Source organism: Lampetra fluviatilis, chromosome 21 (genome assembly GCF_964198595.1).
Source record: "Lampetra fluviatilis chromosome 21, kcLamFluv1.1, whole genome shotgun sequence".
Taxonomy (NCBI): Eukaryota; Metazoa; Chordata; class Hyperoartia; order Petromyzontiformes; family Petromyzontidae; genus Lampetra; species Lampetra fluviatilis.
In genome coordinates this window covers 7,416,936-7,444,847 of record NC_136295.1, presented here as the reverse complement: position 1 = coordinate 7,444,847, position 27,912 = coordinate 7,416,936, and the positions used below count along the sequence as shown (strand labels likewise).

The 27,912-nt window shown below is 47.7% G+C and overlaps 2 protein-coding genes across 3 annotated transcripts; both read right to left on the bottom strand.

Moving 5' to 3' along the window:
* Positions 1–946: 946 nt before the first annotated feature.
* Positions 947–13,123, bottom strand: LSM12 (LSM12 homolog). Of its 2 annotated transcripts, XM_078865983.1 has the most exons (6): positions 12,981–13,123; positions 10,098–10,231; positions 8,854–8,941; positions 5,384–5,493; positions 4,498–4,624; positions 1,679–1,840 (listed from the first exon to the last, which is right to left on the bottom strand). In XM_078865983.1, exons 1-6 carry the CDS (start codon positions 13,099–13,101, stop codon positions 1,836–1,838), a joined length of 585 nt encoding a protein of 194 aa, XP_078722109.1. In that variant the 5' UTR covers positions 13,102–13,123; the 3' UTR covers positions 1,679–1,835. The 2 variants fall into 2 exon arrangements, with proteins under 2 accessions (XP_078722108.1, XP_078722109.1); XM_078865982.1 differs by lacking the exon at positions 8,854–8,941 and having other exon boundaries at positions 947–1,840.
* Positions 13,124–16,734: 3,611 nt separating this feature from the next.
* Positions 16,735–24,563, bottom strand: LOC144938059 (anterior gradient protein 3-like). The gene is made up of 7 exons (XM_078865753.1): positions 24,293–24,563; positions 21,947–22,010; positions 20,486–20,538; positions 20,191–20,267; positions 18,771–18,834; positions 17,909–17,992; positions 16,735–17,273 (listed from the first exon to the last, which is right to left on the bottom strand). Exons 1-7 carry the CDS (start codon positions 24,375–24,377, stop codon positions 17,224–17,226), a joined length of 477 nt encoding a protein of 158 aa, XP_078721879.1. The 5' UTR covers positions 24,378–24,563; the 3' UTR covers positions 16,735–17,223.
* Positions 24,564–27,912: the final 3,349 nt, after the last annotated feature.

Sequence of the window (27,912 nt, the reverse complement as noted above, 5' to 3'; positions counted from 1 at the left end):
CTGGCCGGGACACCGAAGTGCACACACACAAACAGCAGCCGTTTATAAGACTCATCTTTAATTTATAAACCGAAATCTTTCCATATTGAGGGTGTGGGTGGGTGGGGGGGGAGGCGGCGGAGGGGAGAGCTTGGAATTTGAGGAGTTGGTGTGGGTTGGTTGGTGCGGAGAGAGGGGGATGGGGGGGGGTTTGGGGGGGGGGCAGGGAGGGAGTGGCGAGCGGCGCGCAGCGCGTGCGCTACAGTCCGTCCGTAACCGTAGCGCGGGTGGCGCGGGCGCTCCGTTCGCTCCGCACCGTTAACGACTATCCGTCGTTCCCAATATTCCGGCAAAAACCTGCCCAGGAGCTCTGGCGCCCTCTCCGGCCGTCGCAAACTTTTACCCCGGGAAGCGGCGGCGGTAGAGGCGCGGCTGGCGGTGCTCTGGAAGAGGCGTTCTCTAACGAGCACTCGTTTAAGACTCCGTTAACGACACGCCCAACGTATTCGCCGACTAACCCTGGCGGCTTTAATTAAGCTGGCGCGACAGCAAAAGACTCGCGCCCTCCGAGACGTCATTTGTTGGGTTTTCTTCTCCTTCAGTCTTCTTCTATTTGTAATATTTTCTCACACGTCATTTTTGTTTTCTCTCTCACTTTTTATAGCCCCCAAAAACCAGGGGGGCTTGATCGTCGGATCGATGATCCGATCGACGAGTCGCGGAGATGCCACACTCACCGAGACCGGCTTCCTCGGAACGGGTCCTTGTTGTGTGTCGCCGATGCATAATTTACAATCAAATCTGTCCACTGGCAATGAAAATTACAAAGTGTTAAAATGAGTACATTTCATGGGTTAAATTAAATACACGAGCCGACTCTGAATGTGGCATTTCTGCAATACGTACACTTGTTCCCCACGACCCCCCCCCCCAGCTCCTCCCACGCTTCCCCCGCCCCGCCCCCCCAACAAAAAAAATTTTGAAAATATTTTTTTTTATTACGCGCTCATAAATAGAAATCGCCACAGAGGACAATTTAATTTGCGCGTAGCACGTTCGGCGTGGATCTGTGGGCCGCGTAAGGAAACGTTGATCGGGAGTTTTAGATTTCGACACTGCGAGGAATTCAACAGAGGACAGACCACAGGGGGACACTGATTTCCAATCGAGTTGATAAGACGAGAGGACGGCATTTACAAAAACAGCAGTCCGCGTCGACACCAACTCGGGGCCATCAGACTTGGAAGACCGACATATCTCACGTGACGGGACGGAAAATTCTAGCACTCAATTTGTCCAAATCAAAGGCCAAGAGTGTAACAGTTTTCAAAAACAAGACGGGGGTTGGGGGGGGGGGAGAAAAAAAAAGAACGAGGAATATTTTCATCGTAAAACATAACGTTTGGGAATTTGGTAAGTTGGAACGTAGTTATTTCGGATGTTGGATTAATTTGTACTCATCTCATTCTTCTGGGACCTCTCCGAGAGGAGTGGGGGTGGGAGGGTGACTGGTGGGGAGAGGGGGGGTGACCGGAGGAGCGGGGCTGCGATTAAGAGGTCCCAGTTGATGCTTCTTTTATTAATCGCCCCATCACCTCGGACAGAGCCGAGTGGCCATGGGTAGAGTGGACGAAGTCGTGGTTGTCCGTTTGGGCAGGTGTTGGAGGGCGGGGGGGGGGGGGGACAGTGGGTTGGGGGAACGGGGTGGGGGGGGGGTACAGGTGGGGAGGGAGAGGTGGGGGGGGGGGACGAGCAACCCCGAGGTTCATAACGACAGCGGGGCTTCTCTCTGTGCCGCCTGCTGCTGCGCCAAAGGCTGCCCCGACTTGGCTTGGTCCACGTCCTTGAAGTGTTTTTCAACCTGAACGGCAAAAAAGTAAAGGAATTTTTCACGGGTGCATTGTTGCAATGAAGGCGTCTTGACACGATAACCCAACCCCCCAAAGCGATTCCGTGAACAGCCCCGAGTGTGCAATTCCGTTCAAGAATCGATTCTGTTTCACCTCCACGTTGCTCTACACCCCTCCCTCCCCACCTTCCCCATCTCATAGAACCCTCCATCCAGCAGTGGACTTAACAAAGGTCTGTAAAAAACACTCGGCTACCGGCGCAATGGTTTAAGGCGGAACGAAGCAAATGTGCGGATGGCGGGTTTTGCGTAGATGGAACACCTACCTAGACTGAAAACTCATTTCTTTAGTACGGCTTTTTTTGTTTAGTTTGTTGGCCTTCCCCCGTACCTCCAATTAGCTCGGCTGGCTACGTGCGGTGGTGCGAAAGAAGGTCCACCACACTTGCGTTCGCGCATCTAAAATGCACCCAAGGGCAATGAGGCTCCACACGGACCTCTCTCTCTCGGCCTTCCCCCCGACGGATCAATACGACTCAGCTTGCGCAATAGCCGACAGGCCATCATAGTCCTAGCAGCACACAATCGGGTGCCATGAGTGGTCACTGCAGTCCAGCTGTGATTGTGAAAAAATGTATCTTGAAATAGATTCAATTAACAATCAAATGGCACGAGGTGGTCGCGTGGATTAGTGGTTAGAACGCTGAGCTGGCACGGCAGAGGTCGTTCGGTTAAAACACAGCCCTCCATTGAGCCGGATTCTCAAGTGAAGTGGAGTTGATGGCATCAGCCCAGGCACCGTTGATATTAAAAACAAACTCCCATCAGATTAATTTTGGTTTGAGAGAAAGTGCAGCCCCCTAGTGTTGACATCAGAAGGTTACTTTTAAAGGAATCCCAGGAGCAGTTCCATTAAAAATGCTTCTGTGGGACGTTCTCTAGTACGACAGGTAACATTGCTCTGCGAGCTTGTTTTGTCTTACTGTAGTGGTGATACGCGCTGGGGTAGCGATCAGGTGCCAGCGCGTTGTGATTGGATGTGTGTGTGTGGTGACGCGCGCTGACGGTGAGGGATCAGGGGTCAGCGCGGGATCGTGGGTTGTGTGGTGTTGATTGGCTGGGTGCCGGTGACGCGCTGGTGTGGGAGTGATCGAGTGGCAGCGCGGCGTGATTGGTTGGTGAGTGAAAACACGCGTTGGGGAAAAAGGATCGTAGAGATAGCGCGTTGTGATTGGTTCACTAACAAGCGATGCTCGCATCGAGGTCCGCATCCGCTCCGACTCCCGGGAGGAACGACTATATAAGGGGATGCGCACAGGCGCACAGGGAGAGTGTAACCAGCGAAGACTGAAGACGGGAGGAAGAGCCAGGGCCCTGCGGTACCTAGTCCCGCTGTCCTGCGAGGACCGGGACTCTGTGTTACCCAGAGGCGGGGTGTAGGGTGAGCATGCAGTGTCAGCATGCCGAGTGTGTAGCCGGGGCCTAGAGTCTACACGAGACGAGTGATATGGGTGTAGCCAGAGGCGTAGCGTCTACACGAGACGAGTCTACACAAGAAGAGTCCCCACGAGACGAGTGATGTGTGTGTAGCCAGAGGCATAGGGTATACACGAGAAGAGTCTACACGAGACGAGTGATGCGTGTGTAGCCAGAGGCATAGGGTCTACACGAGAAGAGTCTACACGAGACGAGTGATGTGTGTGTAGCCAGAGGCATAGGGTCTACACGAGAAGAGTCTACACGAGACGAGTGATGTGTGTGTAGCCAGAGGCATAGGGTCTACACGAGAAGAGTCTACACGAGACGAGTGATGTGTGTGTAGCCAGAGGCATAGGGTCTACACGAGGCGAGTCTACACGAGACGAGTGAGGCGTGTGTAGCCAGAGGCCTGGAGTCTACACGAGTTCAGTACGGTGTGTTATAAGAAGAATAGAGGTTACGAGTTGTACCGGTGTCGGGTGACCGTACGCGGAAGAATAGAGACTACACGTTGTATCGAGATAAGTGAAGATTTAATAAAAGGAGTGTGTTACCCGTCAAGGAGTTTCCTGCCGTCATTTCCAATACTTCATTACGAGAAAAACCAAGGGCACAATCGGGATAACGTTGGAGGGAAAAAATTAACCCGTAAAAACAAAGTTTTTCACTATAAATCCTTTATATGCGTGGAATCGGTTTTATTTTATTATTCATTTCTGTTTTTCTTGAGTAAGAGTTTCATTTTTATCACATTGGTATTTTAAATTAAATATGAATTTTTTTTTTTCATAAAAAGTGGAAAATTCTGGAAAAAAATTTTCACGAAAATAAATTGTCACGCACAACGAGTCTGTGTGCAAAATGTCAGCTCGATTGGATCACGGGAAGTGGGTTAAAAAACGACCGAAAGATTTGCATGGTCGTAAGCGCGCAAGCAAGCAAGCAAGTGAACTTAATATAAAAGATTTAAAAAACACTATAGATGTGTGATCAATAACAAAAATATAATTCCCTGCTCCCATAACAACCCATGTAATCACAAGCCACCAGGGTCCTCCTTACCATCTAGCCCAATCTTCGCTGTTCCAGAGGCGAAATGCGCCTTGAAGGGAACAGGTACGAGACAAGAAGGATGGATGGACAAGAAGTAAAGGAAGGGGAAGGCAGAGGAAGGAAGGGGCGGCACTCACAATTTTGCGCACGTGCGTCAGTGCGCTCCCTTCTCTGCCTTTGCAGTTCTCGACGCGGTACGGCGGAGAGATGACCACGTCCTCCAGCACGATGATGTTCTTCTCGTTCCACTTGCATTCCTTGATCCTGGCACACGCGACGGCGGTGGGGAGAGGACGCGGTGGGAATGAGAGCGGTGGTGGGAGAGATGGCGGTGGTACAAAAAGACAGGTGGGAGAGGCACGGAGGTCGGAAAGGCAAGCAGGTCGGAGAGGGATGATGGATGGAGAAAGATGTCAGCAGAAGAGAGATGAGTGGAGAGTGGATAGAGAGGGCAGTGGTGGGAGAGACGGAGGCGACGGTGGAGAAGGTTGGAGAGATGGAGGCAAGTGCCTCGGTTAGAATGGCACGTGTAAGGCACGCGCTGGCAACACGTTGAGCCAAATAGTCAATTCTGTTCTTTGTGGATTTATTTTGCTATTACGGGCCACGTAGCCATAAACACGTCCATGTACAACTGTAGGGAGGGCCTGATCAAGCAGTAAATTGACAAGCGGCTGTACAACCACACACGTTTTGTTCATAGACTTGGGATAATTAGTCAATGCAGTAGATTCAAATAAAAATAATTATCCAACTATAAAGATCTTTTTGCAACTGACCGCCAAGTTGCCTAACACGCGAGACTGCCTCACATTACTGGAGCCCGTGAGATACAGGTCATCGGTGATGACGCGCAAGCAAAAGTAAATGGCGCCCGATGGAAGAGGACACCAGGGAGGGAGGGAGCTACGGAGGAAGGCAATGAAAGCCAAAATGAAGCAAAGTGCCGAATAACCGAGCATTTTTTTTTTCCTGATCGTAAAAAAAAAAGGAGAGGGAGGGAGGACGCGTCGGCTAACTCACGTCTTCTGGATCGTTTGGAACAACAGGATTCCCTCGGGCGACACCCCCATGCTCACGGCGTGAGCGTGACTCAACTTCTCCTCCACCTCGCTGTGCACCCGGCTTGAGAGCTGCCCGGAAAAACGACACAACATGAGCGGAACAAAACGGCACGGGGTTTGGCTGCGGCGCACGGCAACGCGCCGACGCATGCCGACGCTACCGTGCTGGTCCACAGAGGTGCTGATGTTTACACACCACACCAGGTAGTAATTTTTTAGGCTGAGTCGACATAGGGAAGGGATAGGACCGGTTCAGATAATCGTCACCGGTGTTGGCCGTGAGCGGGAATCGAACTCAGGTCGCCGGGTTCGTAGGGCAGCGCGCTAACCGCTACACAACTGCTCCCCACACACAGAAGTGTACCTCAACACTGCCGGCAGACGCTACCAGGCAAGAACTCAATGAGCAGGATTTACACAAATCTCATTTGCATGAGTAACCACCGAGAGCATTAGTCAGAATCAAAATCGCTATTCATACTGGGAGGAATCCGATGAGGTATAAAGTTGTTTTTCACAGATGTCCAGTCTGCTGGAAGCGGGCGATGACTGCTCTGTGAATAATCACAATTGAAAAATCCACGGTGTAGTTTTTTTTATCGGCGGGCAATGATCCATCAACTTCACTCAGCGATTAGTTTGATTTTTACAATTTAGTCGTGATTTAATTCTAGAGTCGATCGCGGTTCTCACACACGTGTCCCTATCTGCTTTGTTTCGCTTCTGTCGCGCTAGCAGTTTTGTTTGCTCCAGTCGCCCGACATGCGAGCGAATCATTTGCATACGATTTACAATAATTTAAACGCAATTATTTCTTAGCAGTGCAAGATTGATACGCTGTGAGCGAAGGATTCGATACTAATTGGCAAACCGATAGGATCATTCACACACCTATTACATATTCAACTATGCAACCTTCCTTGCATTGAAATTAGTTTCATCGTCACAATTCATAGCAGGGAGGGGAAGGAGGTCCAGATTCAATTCAAGAACATTCTTTTCCATCTCATTCATCTCGATTGGTCTATCTCTTTAATTCCATCGTCTTAAATACATCTGCATCGAATTAACATATCAATATATTTCCATATAGTATCCCAAATACTCCCTGACCATGTTCAAGTAGCGGCCTAGATCTTGACTGCCCCCTCCATAAAATAAATGCACCCCACCACTGGTCCCCTATGCAGAGCCTTGATGTGTGTCGGCATATGAACGCTGCTATGTTACTGCAAACCCGATCGAATCTTGTTCTGCACGGGTTTTAATTGACGGTGGATCATTACGTGCCTTGTCGTTGTAATAGACCTGGGTTCAATTACAAATGTCATCGTGTCATTCGCTGTGAATTGCTATCACAAGGTAAACTGTAACCTCAGCCGCTGAGTAATTATACTAGTTGTGTCAAACTAGGACCCATACATAACAGCAAGGGTCTTTCGCCGATAAACATCCGGCAGTTCATCAGCATTGGCTAAAGCAAGTGCGACTCTGCTGATGAGACAATGGATGTCAAAACTTGTCAAGAGTTTGGTTGTGTTGAACCAATACTGATGAGGCTCGATGAGATAGTAAAAAAAATTAACTTGTATATTTTATGCGTAGGGACAAAAATATGGATGCGAGGCATTATTAAATTTGTGATTAATATTCTCCATGGCACTTGAAGATGATATTGTGCTATTTAACCAAGTCCAGGTCTGTGATGTCCACGTGTCCATATTCACACCCGAAGATCTGTACTCTACACGTCAGTGTTGCAACGCATTTGGCTTTACCGTTCACAATCTCGTTATCTGCCTCTGTAAAATATTGAAGAAAAAAAAACCCCTCTATCAATAAACAGTAATCTGAATTCAGCACAGGCTCCTGGAAAATCCACAATACCCTGTAGCCATCATCCCTCATTCAAAGCCTCCCAGTAAAGAGATGCATAGAATGGCTCATGGATGTGTTTATTTATTTGTTGGCATTATTCCGAATTGAAAGCTGATTTTATAATTTTACAACTGCTTTTCGTGTTTTGTTTGTTGTCCTTCCCCCGCACCTCCGATTAGCACGGTCAGCTATGTACGGTGCAAAATAAGTTCAACATACATACAATGGATCTGTTCGAGTAAAGTTTTTGAGTTGAGCACTAGCTTTGGTGAATCATTAGAAGATAATCACATCGGAGGAGTTGAACAGCTGACACCATTAACTCACTTCACTTGAGATCCTGGTTTTAGTCTCAGATGGCTGACCCAGGAATGGAACCCAGATTCTCACAAGTTCTGGCCCAGTTTTCTCAGGAACATTCATTCATTCGCGCAAATGAGCCACCCCCAATTGGTTTGCGCGTCTATTTTGGGAGACCAGTTTTGAAGTCAACGTGCGAGCAAGAAGGGTTCACGTTTTCATGATAATCTTATCTAGACCTTTAAACACTTCACATTAAACCCGAGCATAAATGTTTATATTTATGTTACTTTGTCATATACATTTTCATGCAATGGCAAATCGATAATTAAATGACAGGGCAAATCCCCCAAGAGGATTAATCACTCAACCGCCTTGGTTGTGTTTTAACTACAGATACCCTGTGACCTCCACAAAGTATGAAATGCACATCCCCAAGTCACTGGGTGGCACAGAGGTGGGGAGGGGGGAGGGAACTGCATCAGAGCAATTAAGCTGGCAGTGCCAAAGGGGTTCAAATCCGGGTTACGGTCGCCCGCGATTTAAGTGTTCTCATGGGCTGCACCAAAACGGATCACTGAAATTGGATATTCAAGCTTTGTGGATTACACATTTCAGCTTCACTACCATGCAGTTAACTCGTTACAGGGCACGCACCACAGGGGATGGGGTGCCTTTACTGTGGCTTAAGAAGCTCACTTAAGTAACCTCAGAAGTAGTCCTATGACGTCAGCTTCTAGGACCACTCTGACATCAGTCACACTTCCAGCTGTGAGAGTTCTCATTCTGATTCGCTTGATATCATGAGCCATGATTATTCATCTGGCGGACTGCGGAGCAACCACATCTGGCCACTTGATGATTCCTGGAGCAACTCACTAAAAACATATGGCTTCACTGAGATACGGAGAAAGACAAGGGATTAGTGAGATGAAAGCGAGATACACACGAGATAAGAGAGCCGTAGACGAGAGTTTACAAAAACTTGTGAGATTAAAGGGAGAAATAAAAAGACATGTTATGACGTCACGACACCACACGACATCTGTAAATGCCAACGCGACGAGGTTAAAACTTCACGCGAAATGCCACGATGCCCTCCGGCACACGGTAGTTAGCTTTATCGCGTAGCCCACAAGAAATATAATAGCTGAAGAATCCCATTATTAGGCATGGCCCCCCCCATTGCACAAACGACAAAAGCATAAAAAGAGAAAACACTGGAAACGCAAGAGGGACGGGTGGACGCACAGGACTTTCCGTCGGGTATCGATATGGGCGGATGAGTTGCCGGTAGCTCGGTGAGTTCACCGCTCAGTCTGTTTGCTTGCCACCAAATCTGTTCGAATGGAGTCAACAATTCAATGTTGATGGCAGCACAACTGGAATACTATTGGGAGAAAAGGAAAACAATGTGTTCATTGTAAATACAAAACGAACCATAGCTTCAGCATGTGGTTTATAGTGTAGCCGACATCTATCCAGGCCGGCATGGCGCACGATGATGGTGTGGCCAGCACCATGCCTGGTTACCTTTGTCTCCCGAGCGCTGATGTTTACACACCGCACCAGCTACTCATTTAAAGCTCAGCTGACACAGGACAGGTTCAAATATCACTAGCTACTGATGTGAGCCACAGCAGGGAATTGAGCAGAGGTCATCAGGTTAATTGTGTAGTGCCTTAACCACTGCTCCACCACTCCCCACCATACACACAACAGCCGTCATGCGCCACGACGCCACTGTGATATCACCACAGCATTTGTGCCAGCCTACGTGCATTTTGAGGCCATGTTAAGTGTCGATTGCTAGCGAGCAGGTTATGGGACAGACCCACGTATTATGGATTAGCTAATCGAGATGAATGGAAAATGTACCACCTGTGCTACAATCTTCCATGCCTACACACCTCCAAAATCATATCCCTCTTACACACACCGACAAACACTCCTACACACCTATAGAGACACACGAAGACCACCCCCCCCCCATTGTATCCTTTATAGACTATTGTGGCAAATGCTGTTAGCAAACACCTATTAAAGCTGGCACTGTGCACAAGTGCTGATATTTTGGACATAACGCACCAGTTACTCCTTTCTAAGGCCAAGGTTACTTCGGGTTGGGGCAGCATCAGTTCAGGTTCGTAGCACATTGCGCCAACCGCTAAACTACTGCTCCCCATGACAAAGATCCCCATATAGCCTTAACAGATTGTTGGGGCAAGTGCTATTGCGAGCACCTATGAAGGCCGAAACGGTACACATGGGGGTGGGTGGCCAGCACCACGCACAACGCCTTTGTCTCCCCAGTGGCGATGTTTATACACGACACCAGGTACTCATTTGAGGCTGAGTTGACCTCGGAGAGGCGCAAGACCAGTTCAGATATTCGTCACCGATGTTGGCCACAAGCGGGAATGGTACGTAGCGCAGCGTACCAACCGCTACACTACCGCTCCCCACAAAAAATACGCACACAAGCATGCACGTACCTTGTTGGTGTTGAGCGACGTAAGCACGGGGGGCGGCTCGCTGCTCTCGGCGAGGATGTCCACCTCGGAGACGAGGGCCAGGTTGAGGAGCAGCACGTCGCACACGCCCACCTTGCCACTCGACGACGGGCATTCTGGGGTGCCGGCCGAGTTAAGGAGCTTATTCGTTCGCTGGTTCACTCACTCGCTTGCCCACTCACCAGGAGTCAAACACGTTCGTTAGCCATCGACCAAGACGCTGTTGCAATGCAGTCATTTTTGTCAATCCTCGCCGTACGTTATTGCTGATGTATTATTAAAGGACCGGAAAGATCGCTAGTTTGCACATGGCTAGCCAATGAAGAAAGAGGGTAACCGCTGGCTAGAACGCTTTTCCTTCCAATATTAGGAAGCCACTTTTAAATGTAGATTAAAAACTCATTACTTTAGAAGTAATTTTTGTGCTTAGTTTGTTGTCCTTCCCTCGCACTTTCGATGAGCACGGCTGGCTACGTACGGTGCAAAAGAAGTTCAACATATATACAATAAGATGTACAATGCAGCTGCTCTGGAACATGCACAGTACACTGTCAATCCACTGCTGGACGATGGCTACCTGCCCATGCCTTGTGGATGTTTTGGAAGAAGTACAAACTCAACTCCACACTCTAGTTGATGAGCATGCCTGAAAATATAACTTATTAAATTTACAACTATAATGATGTTCGGCACATACTAGATTTTTTTTAATGAATACGGCAAGTCGATACTTAAAACTAGGACAAAAGCGACATTTTAGAATTAACCAAAAATTACGTTTAAGTTGATTAGTTTCACCCATAACAGAAGCCCAAGTTCTGCATGCATGTCAACTTCGTTCACACCATACGTAGCCAACTGTGCTAATCGGAGATGATTTAAGGATCATACTAAACGCTGACAAATATATAATCCTCACCACTAGTGTACCGCTAAACCTCGCAAAAAGTGGGAACAGTTCACTGCTGATTGCTCCTCTAAAACAAAAGATGATCTTCACTTTATTTTATATAAACAACCTGGTTGGCCCACTGGGACCATAAAAGTCCTTTTTTACACACAGGAGAATAAAGCGGATTTAGGAAGATTTTTTTTGGAAAACTGGTCATATAAACCCAAGCCAAGCCATCTTGTTAAAACTTCGTAATTTTGTAATTGAAACCCAACTTTAAATGAGGCAGTTGATTTTTGGAAACGTTTTAGTAGCGAACGCTTGTGCCAAACCGGTTTTAAATATGTTCACGAATAGTATACAGTAATTGCATTTTCCAGGAAATGCCCCATTGAGTCACAAGAGGCTTTTCTCAGAGGAGTCCTGAATTGTCTTCAGACAATGCACCCTCCAAAAGCACATTTCGCTACGTACGGTGCAAAAGAAGTTCAGACAGACTGAATGTCGCTGTGATCAGCGAGTTGTCACAACCAGTCTAAAACCACGCACGTCAGTCAACAAATGACCCGGAATGAGTCCAATCTTGTCATAGATGAAAAGTTAAGCAGTTTTGAGCCCAGATTTGGATGTGACCATGCGCAAAATAAAGGTGCAACAGGCAGTCGGGGCCGTGCAGCAAAATCTACCGCTGTTCTCTTAACTACCCCCTCCACCTTTACAAAACCCGCAATGACCAGTGCGGTGAAGTATGTTCAATTATGGTGAGAATTATAACCCTTACACAGCGAGTGGATTGACCAACGGGCTTTGCACGTACAGAATCCATACGCCATCGACACATTAAGCCGCCCAACACGGCTCTCTCCACAAAGAGAGAACAATCCTCCGCATTGAACTTCAACCCCTAAGTCTTGACCTCCGCCTGAACCTAGTTCGGCCTTCAAATTAGATCAAAACAGCGACGAGACACACAACTCGTGCCCGCAATCCTCGCCCTTAAAAAAACCACGTGGAAATAAACCACCAACCTTAAAATGTTTCCTGTTGCGCATTTTATCCTCGTGTTCCGGTAACAAAAAAATATAAAAGTGCAGAGAGGCATAAGCCCGAGGCCACATCAAAACGTAGCGTGGCCACAAAACTACGGTATTTGTGACCTACAGCGCAATGGTTGTAGTGTGTGTATGGTTTAAATGCCACGTAACGTTACTCTCACAAGGCAACTTTAAGCATTACGGTACACGTACGGCCGGCCCTAAGCAATATCCCGTGGACTATTGCATACAACATATGAATGGATTCTCCTGCAACAGTTTTTTTTACCGTTTTTAAACAATTAACATTGCAAAACAATTGTTCGTACAATTAAACCTCGGCTTGAATGTGGCACAATATCGTGGTTTTTTTTCACCTTCATCGATAAGTGGCCATATCGGGCATAACTTTCTTTAAGCAACGTATCCAACCTACGATTACTTTATCATTAAAGACAACATATACCGATGGCGCGAACACACACCTACATTTACGTGCCTTTAAAGCGTCCTTTAACACGAACAAATACCGACCACTTAACCATCCAAGCCGCCAACTGTACGCGAACACACCGAAGCATTTTACAAGGGGACACGCGCCAACCACAAAAAGACCACCACAAACACCGCCCCAAAGCCCCCCCCCCCCCCCGAGATAAACTCGCGGGCATCGACGGACCAAGCAACGCCCGACAGTGACCACGTCGAGAGGGGTTTTTTTGTTTCAAACATTCGGACAGCGAGCGCCGAGCGGGCGAGGTCGCTTCGCACCCCCCCCCTCCCTCCTCCCCCCCCTCCATCCCTCACCCTCCCCGGGTGGAGGCATCTAGGCAAGCGCGGTGTTCTTCGAGGCCTCGCGGCGGCCGACTAGGCCTCGACACCCGACCGGCTCAAAACGGACGACGGCGAACGCGTCGCGGCGCGACGGAGAATGGATACTGAGGGTGAGCATCTTCGAGTGGTAGTCGAAGGCGAGCACCTCGCCATGGATCTTCTGCCCCAGGCAGGTCACGCACGCCACTTGGCTCCCGACGCTGAAGTAGTCATTGGGAGCCGCCATTTTGACTGGAGGCGGCGGCGAAGAGGCGGTGACGTCACGAGCGGGGGGTGGGTGCTAGAGGGGGGAGGGGCGGGGCGGTGGCGGCAGTGGGCGGAGGGAGGTCACGGGGTCACCCGTTCAATTCCGTTCCTTGATTGAGTCGTTAACTTGATTCTTCACTCAATATTTAGACGCGACGTTTCGGCCAAGGGCCCTTATTCAGAGCACGAAAATAGAGAGGGTCGGAGCAGAGAATGTTTTTGAGATTGCACTTCACAACGCGGGGCCTGATGAGAATTATATTTAAGATAAAAAATAAACTTTCAGAATGAAGAGTTTATAATTGGTATATTAATAGTTACCTAAGAGTAGTTGTTGAATAACAGAGAAACCCTTCAATAACTAAAAGTGTATGACGAAGCATTAGCATACCGTCTCAACCCATACGGTTTACCCCGTATTCTTGTACAGGAAAATTGCGTTTTCAGGTCCATACGGCGTACAGCCGTTTCAATACGGGCACAAAAATATTTATTTGTTTGTGTTTCTCCCTTGTGATGGGACTTTGTAGGATGAACGTTGAGATTTATGCGGGCACGGGGTGACCAATAAGGTCCTGAATTGGTCTGTAATAAGGTAGGGCACTGACGAAGGGTCGACAGGTGTGGGTTATTATTATACATATTGCTGACATTGCATTATAGGTGGCCAGTTTATTTAAATTTAAAGGATGGTTCATTTAACGTGTGTGTTCAATCGGTTCTTTGGTCGTTCATTTAGCTATTCATTAGTTCACGTAATCGTTCATAAACTCGTGAGATGCTCGTATAGAGCACTTGTTCATTTTAGCGTGTGCAGATTTGAAGCTTTCGTGACTGCAAGGATTCATACTCTTAGGTTTTTTCGGTATCATGATACAGTAAAATTTCGATTTAAAGCTTTCGTGACTGCAGGGATTCATCTTCTTGGTTCTTTCGGTAAAGTCACGTAGAAGGGAAATAATAAAATAATAAAAATAAACCAATAAAATAATTCTTACAACGAAGAACAGGTCTGTCGGGAAGACAGCGTCTGAATGACGCTGTCTTCCCGACAGACCTGTTCTTCACCTGAGGACGGCTGCTTGCGTTGTGGCCGAAACATCGTGAGAATTATTTTATTGTTTTATTTTTATTATTTTATTATTTCCCTTCTACGTGACTTTACCGAAAGAACCAAGAAGATGATACAGTAAATTTGGCTGTGACGGTCCCACCTCAAGACAGAGACTTGTGTTGCCTCCAAAACGTCGTGATTTAATTTAGTTATTTTCATTTATTATTATTTCATTTTATTATTGTTATTTTTTACCTACGTGACTTTACCGGAGTGTTTAGCGTGTGCGTTTGAGATCCGTGATTTCGTAGAGATTGCAGAGTTAGAGCTTGCAGACTTCGTCGGTCTGCTCATTGCAAGGCCGTAATTATAATATATATTGGGGGGGACACATCAAATATGCTGAAAATGTCCCCCCAATATATTGCTATAAACAATCTTTTAAAAAATGAATAATTGCTATGCTATGTAAATAAAAAGAACAATTTGCTAAACCTTGGCCACAATACCTGGACTTGTCTTCATATAACAATGCATAGATTTTTGTTCATATGATTGTGGTTATGGTTGTATTTTATTAATCCCTAATCTCTGCCATTACTTACAATGAAACAAGAAAAGGTAACAAAGAAAAAATAGAGCAATGTAATACAATACACTATTAGACATTATTGTAAAAATAAATGAAAAGTCCATCCCATGTGTTCGTGAATGTTTTAATATTTTAGGCAGGAAATGGCAGGAAATTAGTTTTCAAATTTAGATATTTTTTTTCTGGGGGGGGGGGGGCGGGCCGAGACCCCCTGGAAGATTTGGTTCCCCCCAATGTGGACTCCATGGCTACGGCCTTGGCTCATTGGATCATACTCTTAGGTTTTTCGGTAAAGTCACGTAGGTAAAAAATAAATAATAATAAATAATAGAAATAAAATAAGTCTTGAGACAGTAAATCTAGCTGTGACAGTCCCACCTGATGACGGAGACTTGTGTTGCCTCCGAAACGTCGTGATTTACTATTTTATTTCTATCATTATTTCTATTATTTATTATTACTTATTTTTTACCTAGGTAACTTTACCGAAAAACCTTAGAGTATGAATCCTTACAGTCACGAAAGCTTCAAATCTAGAATAATTGGATCATCCCTCTCAACATGAAACGTTGGACCAATGTTGCTTATTTACTGGGATTAGCTTCCCCGGGATGGCGGGGGGTTGATGAGGGGGGTGACGTGAACGCTCATCCATTACCACCCCCAATCCCCTTCCGCTTATTCATTCGTCCACAATTCATTTTAATCGTGCTAATTCTCTCAATCCTTCACCACTCGTACATTCATCTCATTGTCACCACCGTCACCCATGATCTATCCACTGGTGGATGAAGGCCTTCTGTTCCAGGCCGTCGCCATCTCTCGTGGTCTCACGATAGAAATAATCCACCCAGCAGCTGCACAGGAGCTCGGCGCGTTCCCTCCTTGGACTGCCACTCCCACATTAGTCTCGACCATCAGCCATCATCCCTATTGTAGCGACGTGTCCTGCCCCAAGCACCACTTACTTTGTTTAGTCCATGAGATCTCTAATTTTGTTTGTGTCAGTTACTTGTTCTGCGCTGCGGTGGCGATATGTTAACTACCTCGCCTGGTAGGCAGAAGATCGTGGGTTCGATCCCGACCCTGACGCCTGCTGTATAATTGGAATTTGCACTCTCTCTCTCCCTGTGATCGCGTGGTTTTTCCTCCAAGTCCTCCGGGTTTTCCCTCCACATTTAGAATCAACATGCGTTTTAGAGTATTTGGCTGCTATAAATGTCCACGTGATAAGCCACTTCGTTGAGCTATAATTTGTGGTCAGGTCGCTTCTAAAAAAAGAGTTATACAGCTTAGTGGGCCTTACCTGGTAAAATAAAAATAATAATTTAGTTTAGGTCTGGCTGCACATTTCCCATGCCTCTCTGCACATGTTTCAGATTATGCTCAGTTTTCTTTGGCAATGTCCACGCATCTGATCTATAAACCACATCACAGCAAATTATGTATATACTGATTACAAACTTCCCTTTGATGGGACAATGGGTAATTTACTTCCCATTACTCACAAACCCACGCGATGATTTACATATTTCATTCCTGGCACCGTGTTCCATATACGACCACACTGCTATGCCACTGATCTCATCTATAGGTTGGAAGACACTGAAAACGTAACTTTACACTGGAATAGTTCTTTATTGTACGTTGTTTTATGTACATTTTTATAGAACCAGAGTCTCATCCATTGCAAAGGCATTGTCTCATACAATACAGAACCACTGTTTCATTCAATAAGAAACCACTCTTGATTTGAAGCTTTCGTGACTGCAGGAATCCATACTCTTTGTTTCTTTCTGTAAAGTCACGTGGGTAGAAATAAAATAAATCACGACGTTTCGAACGCAACACAAGCGCCCGTCTTGTGTTGCGTTCGTAACGTCGTGATTTATTTTATTTTATTTCTACCTACGTGACTTTACCGAAAGAAACAAAGAGTATGAAACCACTGTTTCATCCATTATGGAAGCATTCTCAAGCATCATTATATAACCATTGTCTAATCCACTCCACAAAATTGCCTCAATCCAAGTTCGAACCACTCATTGTGTTATCATTCAATTTCGTGCCATCGTCTTATTCCATGACAAACCATCGTCTCACTATTAAAGAATAATAGAATTGTCCCATACAATATAGAATCAGTGTCTCATCCATTATAAAACAACCATTGTCCCATGCTACAGAACGATGATACCTCACGATTTTGCACCATTATTCATCCCAAACAAAAGCATGATCTCACCCAATAAAGAACCATTATCTTATCCGTTACATAACCATTGCCGAATCAAATACAGAAGCCTTATAACGTTACACAAGTTACGGGTGGTTCTCAACAGATTTCAACATTTACCAGTTGTGTGATTGTTATTATCGCCACCTATGAAGGTCCACTCAACCCATCATCCCACCAGGTTGATTAAACCCGGCACCAGCTTGCACCCGGGTGTCGCTCACAGCTCATCCTTGAGCAGCTGCAGGGCCCGATTCATGGACTTGTAGACTAGGAGACACGCACAACCGACAAAGATTTCATCATCATCATCATCACCAACTTTATCATCATCATCATCAATAGCATTACTCAATTAGGATTACACATGGAATTCTTCTCTACCGACTGGCAGGCTGATACCAGATTGCAGGCCACGTGCTAAAACACCTTATTCTGCAAAGGGACAGCTGCCACTGGGGATGCCCCTTAAAATATTTGTGAGTACTGAATACAGTCACATTTGCAAATGAAATTATCTTAAATAAATAAATACGCAATGAAATACATGAACATTATTATAATACAATACGAAAAATTGGATTTCATGAACAGAACGTAAATTTAAAATAAATGTTAAAGTATTAAATAATTGTTTATAAATTAACTTACCTTAAATTATGATGATGCTGCACTTTATCATCACCGTCACTTTACCCCGTCACTTTACCTTATCACTTAATCTCGTCACATTCTCTCTCACGATGCAGTGGTCGTGTCGAGTTCCAAATGCAATTCGCGGATAGCCAAAACCGCGGAGAGCCAAGTTCGCGAATAACGAGGGGAACCACTGCATTTACATGTTCAGTCTCCGTGTGGATCCGTGCCCATCGCACCCAATCTCGGGTAACACGAGTGCCACTCACGTAGATCCACGTCTGCCGCATGGTAGAGGTACAGGTGGTTGGAGTATCTGCCCGTGATGTCGCCTCTCACGGTCCACGATGGGTCTGTGGCAAGTTGGCGAAGGTGTACAGGTGAGCGGGGTGAAGGTGATGATGGTGTGGACAGGTGGAGAAGACACGGTGGCGTCACGTCATGAGGTTAGCACGTGAGTGGCTGCACACACTCCCGATACTGATAATTTAATTCCCGTGCGAAAATCCGCGTGGGTAATTACCACGTCATGGTTTGCCACGACGTGATGCCGATTTTTGCTATCGCTGTCACTTTGCGAGACGAACCGTTCGTGTGAGAGAACGCTCCGTGGAAGCGAATAAGACAGAGCCACCTCTGGGAGGCCGTCGAGTGCCCTGGTCTACACAGTAGAGGGCAGCACTTTCTCATCCATGAAAGCGATGGACACTGATTGAGATAGGGCAAACCAATATTTCATTATCATATTCTTAGGTTTTTTTCGGTAAAGTCACGTAAGTAAAAAATTAAAATTAATAAAAGTAAAATAGAAATAAAATAAAAATCACGAAGTTTCGGAGGCAACACGCCCGGCCGCCTTTGTCTGCCCAGTGGCGACGTTCACATACCACACCAGATACTCATTTGAGGCTGAGTCGATCTAGCGGAGGCCCAGGATCGGTTCAGATAATCGTCACCGGTATTGGCCGCGAGCGAGAGTCGAAATCGAGTCTCTGCCGGGTTCGTAGCGCGGCACGCTAACCGCTGCGCCACTTCTCCCTACTCACACACACGCAGCGGCTCCATCCTTCCGTGATCCACCAGCCCCCCGTGGATCTACACCCACACCCCGTCTCAGGTTAGGGATCTCACCCACAAACATGATCCTGGGAACGTAGCGACCATCCGGAGCCAGGTTCTGATCGTTGGGCTCGGCCTGTGAGAGACATCGGATCAAGATGGGCAGCAGAAAGGGAGGAGGAGGGTGGAAGGAGGGAGGAAGATGAGAAGGGAGGAGGAAGAGGGAGGAGGAGGGAAGAGGAGGGAGGAGGGTGGAGGAGGGAGGAGGGAGGAGGAGGGATGAAAAGGAGGGTGGAAGGAGGGAGGAAGATGAGAAGGGAGGAGGAGGAGGAAGAGGGAGGAGGAGGGAGGAGAAGGGAGGAGGGAGAGGAGGAGGGAGGAAGGAGGAGGGAGGAGGAGGGAGGAGGAGGAGGGAGGAGGAGGGAGGAAGGAGGAGGAGGGAGGAGGAGGAGGGAGGAGGAGGAGAGAGGAAGAGGAGGAGGAGGGAGGAGGAGGAGGAAGGAGGAGGAGGAGGAGAAGGGAGGAGGAGGGAGGAGGAGGAGAGAGGAGGAGGGAGGATGAGGGCAGCAGAAAGGGAGGAGGAGGGAGGTGGGAGGAGGAGGGAGGAAGAAGAGGGAGGAAGGAGGAGGGGGGAGGAGGAGGGAGGAGGAGGAGAGAATGGGGATGAGAGTTGAGGGAAGAGAGGAAAGACGAGAGAAGGAAGGCGGGAGCAGAAGTGAGTTGCACAGAGGAGCAGCAGCGTCTGTTTTCAAAGTGGGCGGGGGGAGGGATTCAAAGTGGGGGTGGCAACACAGAAGTCACGTGCTTTACGGGAGGATTGAGTTGCTTTCGATATATTGCTGTGTAAACGGTCAAGTGTGCTATACAGGGTGCTTCAAAACAATGTTAACACTTTCGAGAATTTGCAACAACACCACAAGAATGTGCCTCCGAGCTCTGGAGACCACCTGCAGAAGATTCCAGGCACGTGTTGACAATGATGGCGAACAAGTCGGAGACTCTTTGACTTTCTGAAGCTATTAACATCGCATTTGTTATCATTTAACAGTGTTCATCTTCTTGGTTATTTCGGTAAAGTAACGTAGAAGGGAAATAATAAAATTATAAAAATAAAACATAATAAACTACAATTCTCACGACGTTTCGGCCACAACGCAAGCAGCCGTTCTCAGGTGAAGAACAGGGCTGTCGGAAAGACAGCGTCTGAATGAACACCACCAAGCTTGGCAGCGTATATCTAGCGTATATTTAAGCGTATATTTAAGCGTATATTTAAGCTGGGTTAGAAGAGGAGGACGCCTTGACAAATCGAAATATAACAGTGTATTATTTGTTATTTTTTCAATGCAAAACGATAGTCCCATATAAGTGGGAACATATTTTTTCAGCAGCCTGTATGTATATACATCAACTGTAACTGAAAGTCATCGTCAAGAATCGTCGACAGCTTGGCACCAAACTGTGAGCTCCGCGGCCTCGGGTCGTCACCGACCCGAACGTTGAGGCAGATGAAGCTCTCGGAGGCGAGCTTCTGAATGGCTCTGTGTTGACTCATCCTGTTGCGCAATTCTGCACGCGAGCACAAAACCGGACCAAGCAATCAAATGCGCGGCATTTACCGGTACGCGTTTGCCGCTTCCGTTAACTTGCAGATATTAAATAACGCGTTAATTGACAAGCAACTTCCATCACGAAACTCCACGGCAGAGGCCGATCTCGGCACTGCCGCTACCGGTCCATCGGCAAGTCCCATCAGCTCCCCACATCCTTCCGTGGCGCAGGCTCACCTTTACTGTAGGGGCAGGTTTCCAGCCAGATGATGAGCATGAGCGGCTGCCTCCTGTAGGGCACGCGTTGCGGGCGTGAGAGCAAAGCGTGTTATTTTTTGTCATCACCGCCATCGGACTCCGTTCGTCGAGGAGTATAAAAAAACAAACGCGACGTGAACTCCGGTCATCCTCGCGCCGCGCGGCCCATCGAACAAAGGCGGGCGCAGCATCGAGCGCATTCACATCGCGCTTTTGCGGCCGTCTGGAACGTTCTTCGTTCCGAGATTAGGACGCCACTGGAGAGATGTGCACTGTTAAATCATCATCTCGATTGAAAGCTCATTTCTTTAGAACTGCTTTTTGTGTGTTTAGTGTTGTCTCCCCCCCCCCCCCCGCTGCACCTCCGATTAGCGCGGTTGGCTACGTACGGTGCGAAATAAGTTCAGCATACATGCGAAAACACATTCCTGCGGAGTGAGCTGGTAGGAACGTTGGGTTGCTCGGTCAATGGCCAGGGTCAACGGCGGCGTGGTGTTTTCCGGAAATATGGCCGACTGTGAGGGCGGGCACAAGCCGGCGTGAGTAGGTTAAACGTTGAGTTTTATAAGGGGACCACGGGGTGACCAGCCCCTCTCCACCCAGCCCCACCCCACCCCGCCCCACCCCTCCCACCCCCCACCCAGCCCCACCCTCCCCGCCCAGCCCCTCCCCACCCTCCCCACCCAGCCCCTCCCCACCCTCCCCACCCAGCCCCTCCCCACCCTCCCCTCTCCACCCAGCCCCACCCCTCCCATTTTTGGGATGCCCGACGGACGGACAGACGGACACAATAATCCCTTGTGGGTTGGTGTAACCAGGAGGTTCCTACCAGTATAAGGTCAACATAATACACATACATGTATTTGTGCGTTGTACATAAACGCAACACATTCGTCAATAACACCGTGTAGCCTTAAAATGGAAAATGTATATAAAAACAATATAATTTTTTTATTTTTTGTTATTTTACCAGGTAAGTACCACTCAGCGATTTAGCTATTTTTCAGAAGCGACCTGGCCTCGAATGACAATTCAACAAAGTGGCTTATCGTGTGGAAATGTATAGCAGCCTCATACTCAAAACGCGTGATGTTGATTGTAAATGTGGAGGGGAAAAAACGGAGGACCCGGAGACAAAACCACGCGACCACGGGGAGAACACGCAAACTCCAAATATACAGCAGGCGTTAAGGTCGGAATCGAACCCACGACCTCCTGTATACCAGGCGGATAGATGTGACGGCATCACTTGTGAGTCCTTTTATTTTTTCAATGGGCATGTGTCGCGTGGTGGCGGGTTTAACGACACATTTATATTTACGCGATCTAACCCCCCCCCCCACCCAAAAAAAAATGTATTATGGATGATATTGATCGCAAAAGCCTACTGCGTGTTAAAATGAGCTATGAGATGTGTGGAAGTCATCAGAGGGTACGTACGTCTCCTTTGCTCTCAGAAGGCCCTCTTCATAAGTCTGAACCCACTCGATGTCATTTCCCCAGCCTGCATGGCACAGCAGAACACACGAGCCAAACCATTACGTCAATGAGCTTAAGTGCAAGTATGACAACACCATGCACCGAGTGGCCGTGATATCACCACAGCGCGTGTGCCAGGCTAGGTGCACTTCGAGTCTGTTACGTAAAGTGTGGAAGGATCGCTGCTGGCAGAAGGCCATTGGACAAACTCATGTGCAGATGCACCACCTGTACTGCCCAATGCGCCAACTTGTTGCGTTAATCCACACGGTGCTCCACTCGTTGTTGTGAGCGTCGTTCCTCCGCCCTCTGCTGTTGTTGGAGGGCGACTGCCTCCAACTGGCCAGTAGCATCCTTAATGAACCTCATCCTCCACAGAGGCCGTTCTTGACACCACTGGTACCGGTCTTCGCCAAGTCCTCATGGACCGCATCAGTCCACCTCTTCTCAAGCCCGTGCCGCGCCTATTTCGCCCCCTCTTTTCGGCCAAACAGAAGCTGCTTGGGCATGCGATGGTTGCGCTTGCGGGCTCCGTGACCCAGCCAACACAACACGAGACTCAAAGCACTGTAGAACTTTAGGCTGAGCCTGCCCTATGAGTGAAACCAGACGACACGATCAGAATATTGTTTGAGGGTCCAAATCGTAGTTTGTTTTCACTTTTCTTTGTTGCAGTCACGAAAACTTCAAATCTAGAATTGTTCTCACTTTTGTTTTGTTAAAAGCATATACCACAATACACGTGTGCCAACTATCAACCATATCGTCCTCATGGAACATAATTGGAGTTTACATCAGCCACTCAGTCACAATTACTTTATGCAACGAAACTAATTTAATTTTATCAGGTAAGGCCCACTGAGCTATATAATAGCCCTTTTTCAGAAGCGACCTGGCCACAAGTGATAGTTCAACAAAGTGGCTTATCACGTGGAAATATATGGCAACCAAATACTCTAAACGCATGTTGATTTTAAATGAGGTGGGAAAAACCGGAGGACCAGGAGAAAAATCCACGTGACAGAGATACACCGCGGAATGCAAACATAAAGGTGTTCGGGTCGGGATCGAACCCGCGACCTCCTGTATACAAGGTGAGGTAGTTAACATCTCCTAGCCACCGTGGCACGCCCCCTTCAACATCTGTGAAAAAGAGCTGCATAGCTCATCGGTTTCCTCCACTATAAATACATATAATCAGATTCCCATTCTGAGCTGATTGGATATTGCTAAAGTGTCGTCTATACATCTTAATAACGACTAAATAACGTGCATTAATACTGCGTGTGAGACGCGCAGAGGCTTGGAAACAGGACGAGTTGCGCTGTCCAGAATTCCTCCAAAGTTGTCCTCGTGGCCCCGATTAGAGAGCCTGCCAAGGTGGCTCGCGATCGTAAAAAAATAAAAAGTTTAGACTCGCCCCCGCCATATGAACGTGGAGTTGTCACCACTGTCTCGGATAAGCACCGCTTACATGCACATTTAAAGCAGGAATTTACTTTTACATTGTTTATATCTATACATGGATCACCCCTTGCATTATAGACCGTGGTCGAAATTTAAATTAAGGAGCGCCACTGTGAAATCGATTCGTCCTCACACGGTCGCTGCTGCTTCCCCTCTGCAGAATGATCCGAGTACAGGTATTGAAGAGGTTCCTGCCAGCGGTGTTGGGGAAAGTGATTGGTTAATTTCACGTACTTAGGCTTTCGCGACCATTAGTATGATTCACAATAATTCGATTACTTTGAGGTTCGATCGCTGTTTGTCGGTACCGTATGTGATGCCGAGCTGAGATGTTTTGTTTTATTAACAGATGATGATGATGATGATTCATACAACATTGTTATCAGCCCTAATAGCCTTCCGGTTTTTTTGATAAAAAAAAATCAATTGGCGTGTTCGCTCAACGTGGCATCTTGATTTGATTGGTTCTGTCGGGTGGTGGAGGGTTATCATGAAACTAAATGGACATTATACCGACACGACGACATAAGCCACAAGTAAAAGTCGTCTCGAGTGTTTTGAGAAGTGCCGGGAAAACAGCGTCACGTACCGTCACATTTCCATCACCTATTATACAGACATACGTACTGTATATATATAGTAAATACATAAACATGTGCGTTTATATTATATATATTGGCTGCAATCAATTTTCACATGAGACACCTCGTTGAGCTATCATTTGTGGCCAGGTAGCTTCTGAAAAATAGCTACATAGCTTAGCGGGGCCTTACCTGGTAAATAAAAATGAATAGTTTGTAGTAGTTTATAGTTTATAGAGTGTTTGTAGACTGCCAGTACCGGAATCCAACGTCCTCTGGACCCTGCCCTCTCCGCCGCACGCGACCGCGCACAGGAGCGCCGCTGCTGCCAGGAGCGACCTCATGATCCCTGGCACAGCGAGAGACACAGAGAGAGACACACAGAGAAAGACCGAGAGAGAGAGACACACACACACAGACACAGAGACAGAGAGACACAGGCAGAGAGAGACACACAGACAGAGAGAGACACAGCCACACAGAGAGAGACAGAGATACACACAGAGACACAGAGACGAAGGGCCAGTACATGGGACCTCCACTTAAATACGAGGCACGGGGCCCAATGGAGAGACGCCAGGTGGCCGGGGTCTTCGTGCAAACAACACTCAGGCTCGCTGGCCGCGTGGAGGAGGCAGATGAGCACACAAAGCGCCTCGTTAGGGCCGGGGGGGGGCCTCGGGCTAGCCGGATGTGGTCCATCACTTGGTGCCAATGACAGAGAGCGGTGCGGTTCGCAATTGTTAAGCCGTGCGGTTTGCGATTATTTCTGGACGATCGGGCCGCTGCCAACCCTGCAAAAAGAAATATGTTATTGGGGAGGTATCATGCGCCAATGAAAATGTTTGAAAGCGGGACTCCAAGCCAGTGCGGGCGGTCGGCAGAGACCGGCAATTAGCCGGGCAGTGGCGACGAGGCACAACGCCACTCGATGTTTGGTTGTGCCACGGTGCGAATTAGCGATCCGCTTCGCACGAGCCTTGCACACCAACGCCAGATAGGTCCAAGAGGAGCCCAGGACGGGAGCCACTGAACCATAGGACGTCCGAACGCCGGGTCTGTGATCCGGCGTTTTGGCGGTGAGGGTTGGTGGATCACGCACAGATTTGTGAGACTCCTAAACCCGCTGGGCTGCTGCGTCGGTGGCAAGGCAGTGCAAGCAAAAGTGTTGTCCGTGAAAACTGCCCTCCCTCTCTTTCTAGATTTGAAGCTTTCGTGACTGCAAGGATTCATATTCTTAGGGGTTTTCGGTAAAGTCACGTAGGTAAAAAATTTAAATTTAAAATTAATAAAAGTAAAATAAAAATAAAATAAAAATTACGACGTTTCTTTCGGGGGCAACACAAGTCTACGTCATCAGGTGGGACAGTCACAGCTAGATTTGCTGTATCACTTGATACAGCAAATCACTTGCACTTGATACAGCAAATCACTTGATACAGTAAATCTAGCTGTGACGGTCCCACCTGATGACGGAGACTTGTGTTGCCTCCGAAACGTCGTGATTTTTATTTTATTTTTTATTTTACTTTAATTAATTTTAATTTATAATTTTTTACCTACGTGACTTTACCGAAAAAAACCTAAGACTATTTCCCTCTTTTTCTCTCTCTGTGGAGAGCTTTCAGTGTCGATTCCCTTGTGTGCCTGGTGGATTTACTCTGCATGCTGATACATTTGCAAACTCGCGTGCTCAAGAATAACGTTTGAATCGGCGTATGTCGCGCTATCTGCTGATGCTCCCTCCTGCTGTTGTGGAGTGACTCATGCAGCCTGCTATGGCTGCAGAGTTTGGTGGTACATGTTGTTTACGTCATTTATTGTGGTTGTTGTTGTTTGACTTGCATCCCACTGGGATTTTTTCACACAGTGTTGGTGTACGGTGCTTTTTCTGCAATATGTTGCTGTCTTTTCTTGGATTTTCTGTTTGCGCATAGTCACTTTAAGATGTTTTCTTGTTCATGTCTTTGTTTTTTGTTTGTTGCGGTTGCGGTTGCACCCGATTCAAGAGCCGAATGGCTCACAGGGCTATACCTAATAAATGAACTTGAACTTGCGTGGGTCAGAAACATGTGAACAATGGCAAATAGAGAACGGCGCAAACACGAGCTGCAGAGTGAGTGGCAAGGCAGCGCTGGGGACGAGATGCCACGCTCGGAGTTGCTGACCCGTCCTTACTGGACACCAGAGGTCGCAAACGGGTTTTGATTCCTTACCCGTACCCGTACCCGGCCGCACCAGGGTTGCAAACGGGTACCCGTACCCGTACCCGGCCGGGTATGGGTACCCGTACGCTACCCATACCCGTACCCTACCCAAAATGAGTGACAAACGGTTACTCCTCGGTGACTCACGGCCTACCCGTACCCGGCCGCACCAGGGTCGCAAACGGGTACCCGTACCCGGCCGGGTACGGGTAGCCGGGTATCGGGTAGGGTACGGGTATCGGGTACCCGGTTGCGACCTCTGCTGGACACCTGTGACACAAGAAGGGGGGCTTCACAGCTCAACGGATTCCTTCAGTCGAAGTAAAGATTCTTAATTCCGAATTGCACGGTGAGAGAGACAGTGGAAGGCGTGGCTCGGCGAAAACGCAGATATGCAGGTGAGAGAGGAGATCGCATTGAGTGTTAAAGGCGGCCGGGCGTGGTGCTGGCCACCCCACCCCCCTCTTCATAGGTGCTACTCGCTAACAGCACTTTCCACAAAAGTCTAAATTTAAAACGAATTTCTGAGATTGAAAGCTCATTTCTTTAGACCTGCTCTCTCTGTGTGTGTGTGTGTTAGTTTGTTGTCCTGCCGCATCTCCCATGAGCGCGGTTGGCCCAGTACGACGAGAGAAAGAGAGAGAGAAAAACAACTTCAACGTACAAACAGTTCTGTTCAGGCTATGTCATTGCCTGTGGAGCGTCAAGCGGGCTGGCTTGGGCAGGACAAACGACGTCACGGCCGCAAGGGACGACCGCGAGCCAACGATACTTCAGGACGAGCTGTGGAAACCAGAGGCGGGATCGCGCACAGAGAAGGGCGTCCGCTGTCGGAGATGGAGCGAGGAGCTTAGCTCGTGCCGCAGGGAGCTTGCGGGAGGGGGGGGGAGGTCTTCGTCCAGCAGTGGATTGATCACGGCTGACGACGACGTCATCCGCCAAACATCCGAACGCGAGAGGCAATTTTAGCCGCGTTCGCAGTGCCCGTCGTTGTCGACGTGATCGTTCTCATATGCCGCGCACGTGATGTAGGAAACGCAGCGAAACATGTTTGACAAGATCAAAAAGAATCACCGCCGAGACTCCTGCACAGCGCAAGCCCGGTGCCAGGGCAGATGGTGCACAGCCTCAGGCTCGGCTGGCACTGTCATGCGCGTTTGACGATTTAAAAAAAAATAATTTTTATTGGTGGTGTTTTTTTTAATATACCGAGTTTCCGAAAATGAATATACAGCAATAAGAAAGTTGAATAGTTGTATTTTTATTCGGGATACCGACGTGAATGTCATTTGAATGCACGCATTTGACTCGTGTTCGCAACTATCGGCCGCGTGGCAGCGTTATGCGACGCGTTGGGGGCTCAGCCGGACACAAGTGGGCCTCGAATGAACAGATAAACAAGTAACACAAATGTGAGGAAAATGTAATTTAAAAAAAAATGTAGAATTACAAATTACCTGCGGTCTACCATGGACCAAGCCCGATTAACGCGTCTGGATATCGTATCCGTAGAGCAGCAGAACGTTGCTATTTCAGTCGAAGTGCATTGAGTCTGTGAGCCTTTAACATTGAAGCCTATGGGAGCCTTTAACATTGAAGTCTATGGGAGCCTTTAACATTGAAGTCTATGGGAGCCTTTAACATTGAAGTTTATGGGAGCCTCAACATTGAA

Excerpts from the sequence above, each read along its gene's own strand:
- LSM12 (XM_078865982.1), bottom strand. The coding sequence starts at position 13,101 with ATGGCGGCTCCCAATGACTACTTCAGCGTCGGGAGCCAAGTGGCGTGC. Across the intron at positions 5,494-10,097 it reads CGTCGCTCAACACCAACAAG|CTCTCAAGCCGGGTGCACAG; the intron begins GTACGTGCATGC and ends TTTTCCGGGCAG. Across the intron at positions 1,841-4,497 it reads TGACGCACGTGCGCAAAATT|GTTGAAAAACACTTCAAGGA; the intron begins GTGAGTGCCGCC and ends TTTGCCGTTCAG.
- LOC144938059 (XM_078865753.1), bottom strand. The coding sequence starts at position 24,377 with ATGAGGTCGCTCCTGGCAGCAGCGGCGCTCCTGTGCGCGGTCGCGTGC. Across the intron at positions 22,011-24,292 it reads CCAGAGGACGTTGGATTCCG|GCTGGGGAAATGACATCGAG; the intron begins GTACTGGCAGTC and ends TGTGCCATGCAG. Across the intron at positions 17,993-18,770 it reads TCCCAGGATCATGTTTGTGG|ACCCATCGTGGACCGTGAGA; the intron begins GTGAGATCCCTA and ends AACTTGCCACAG.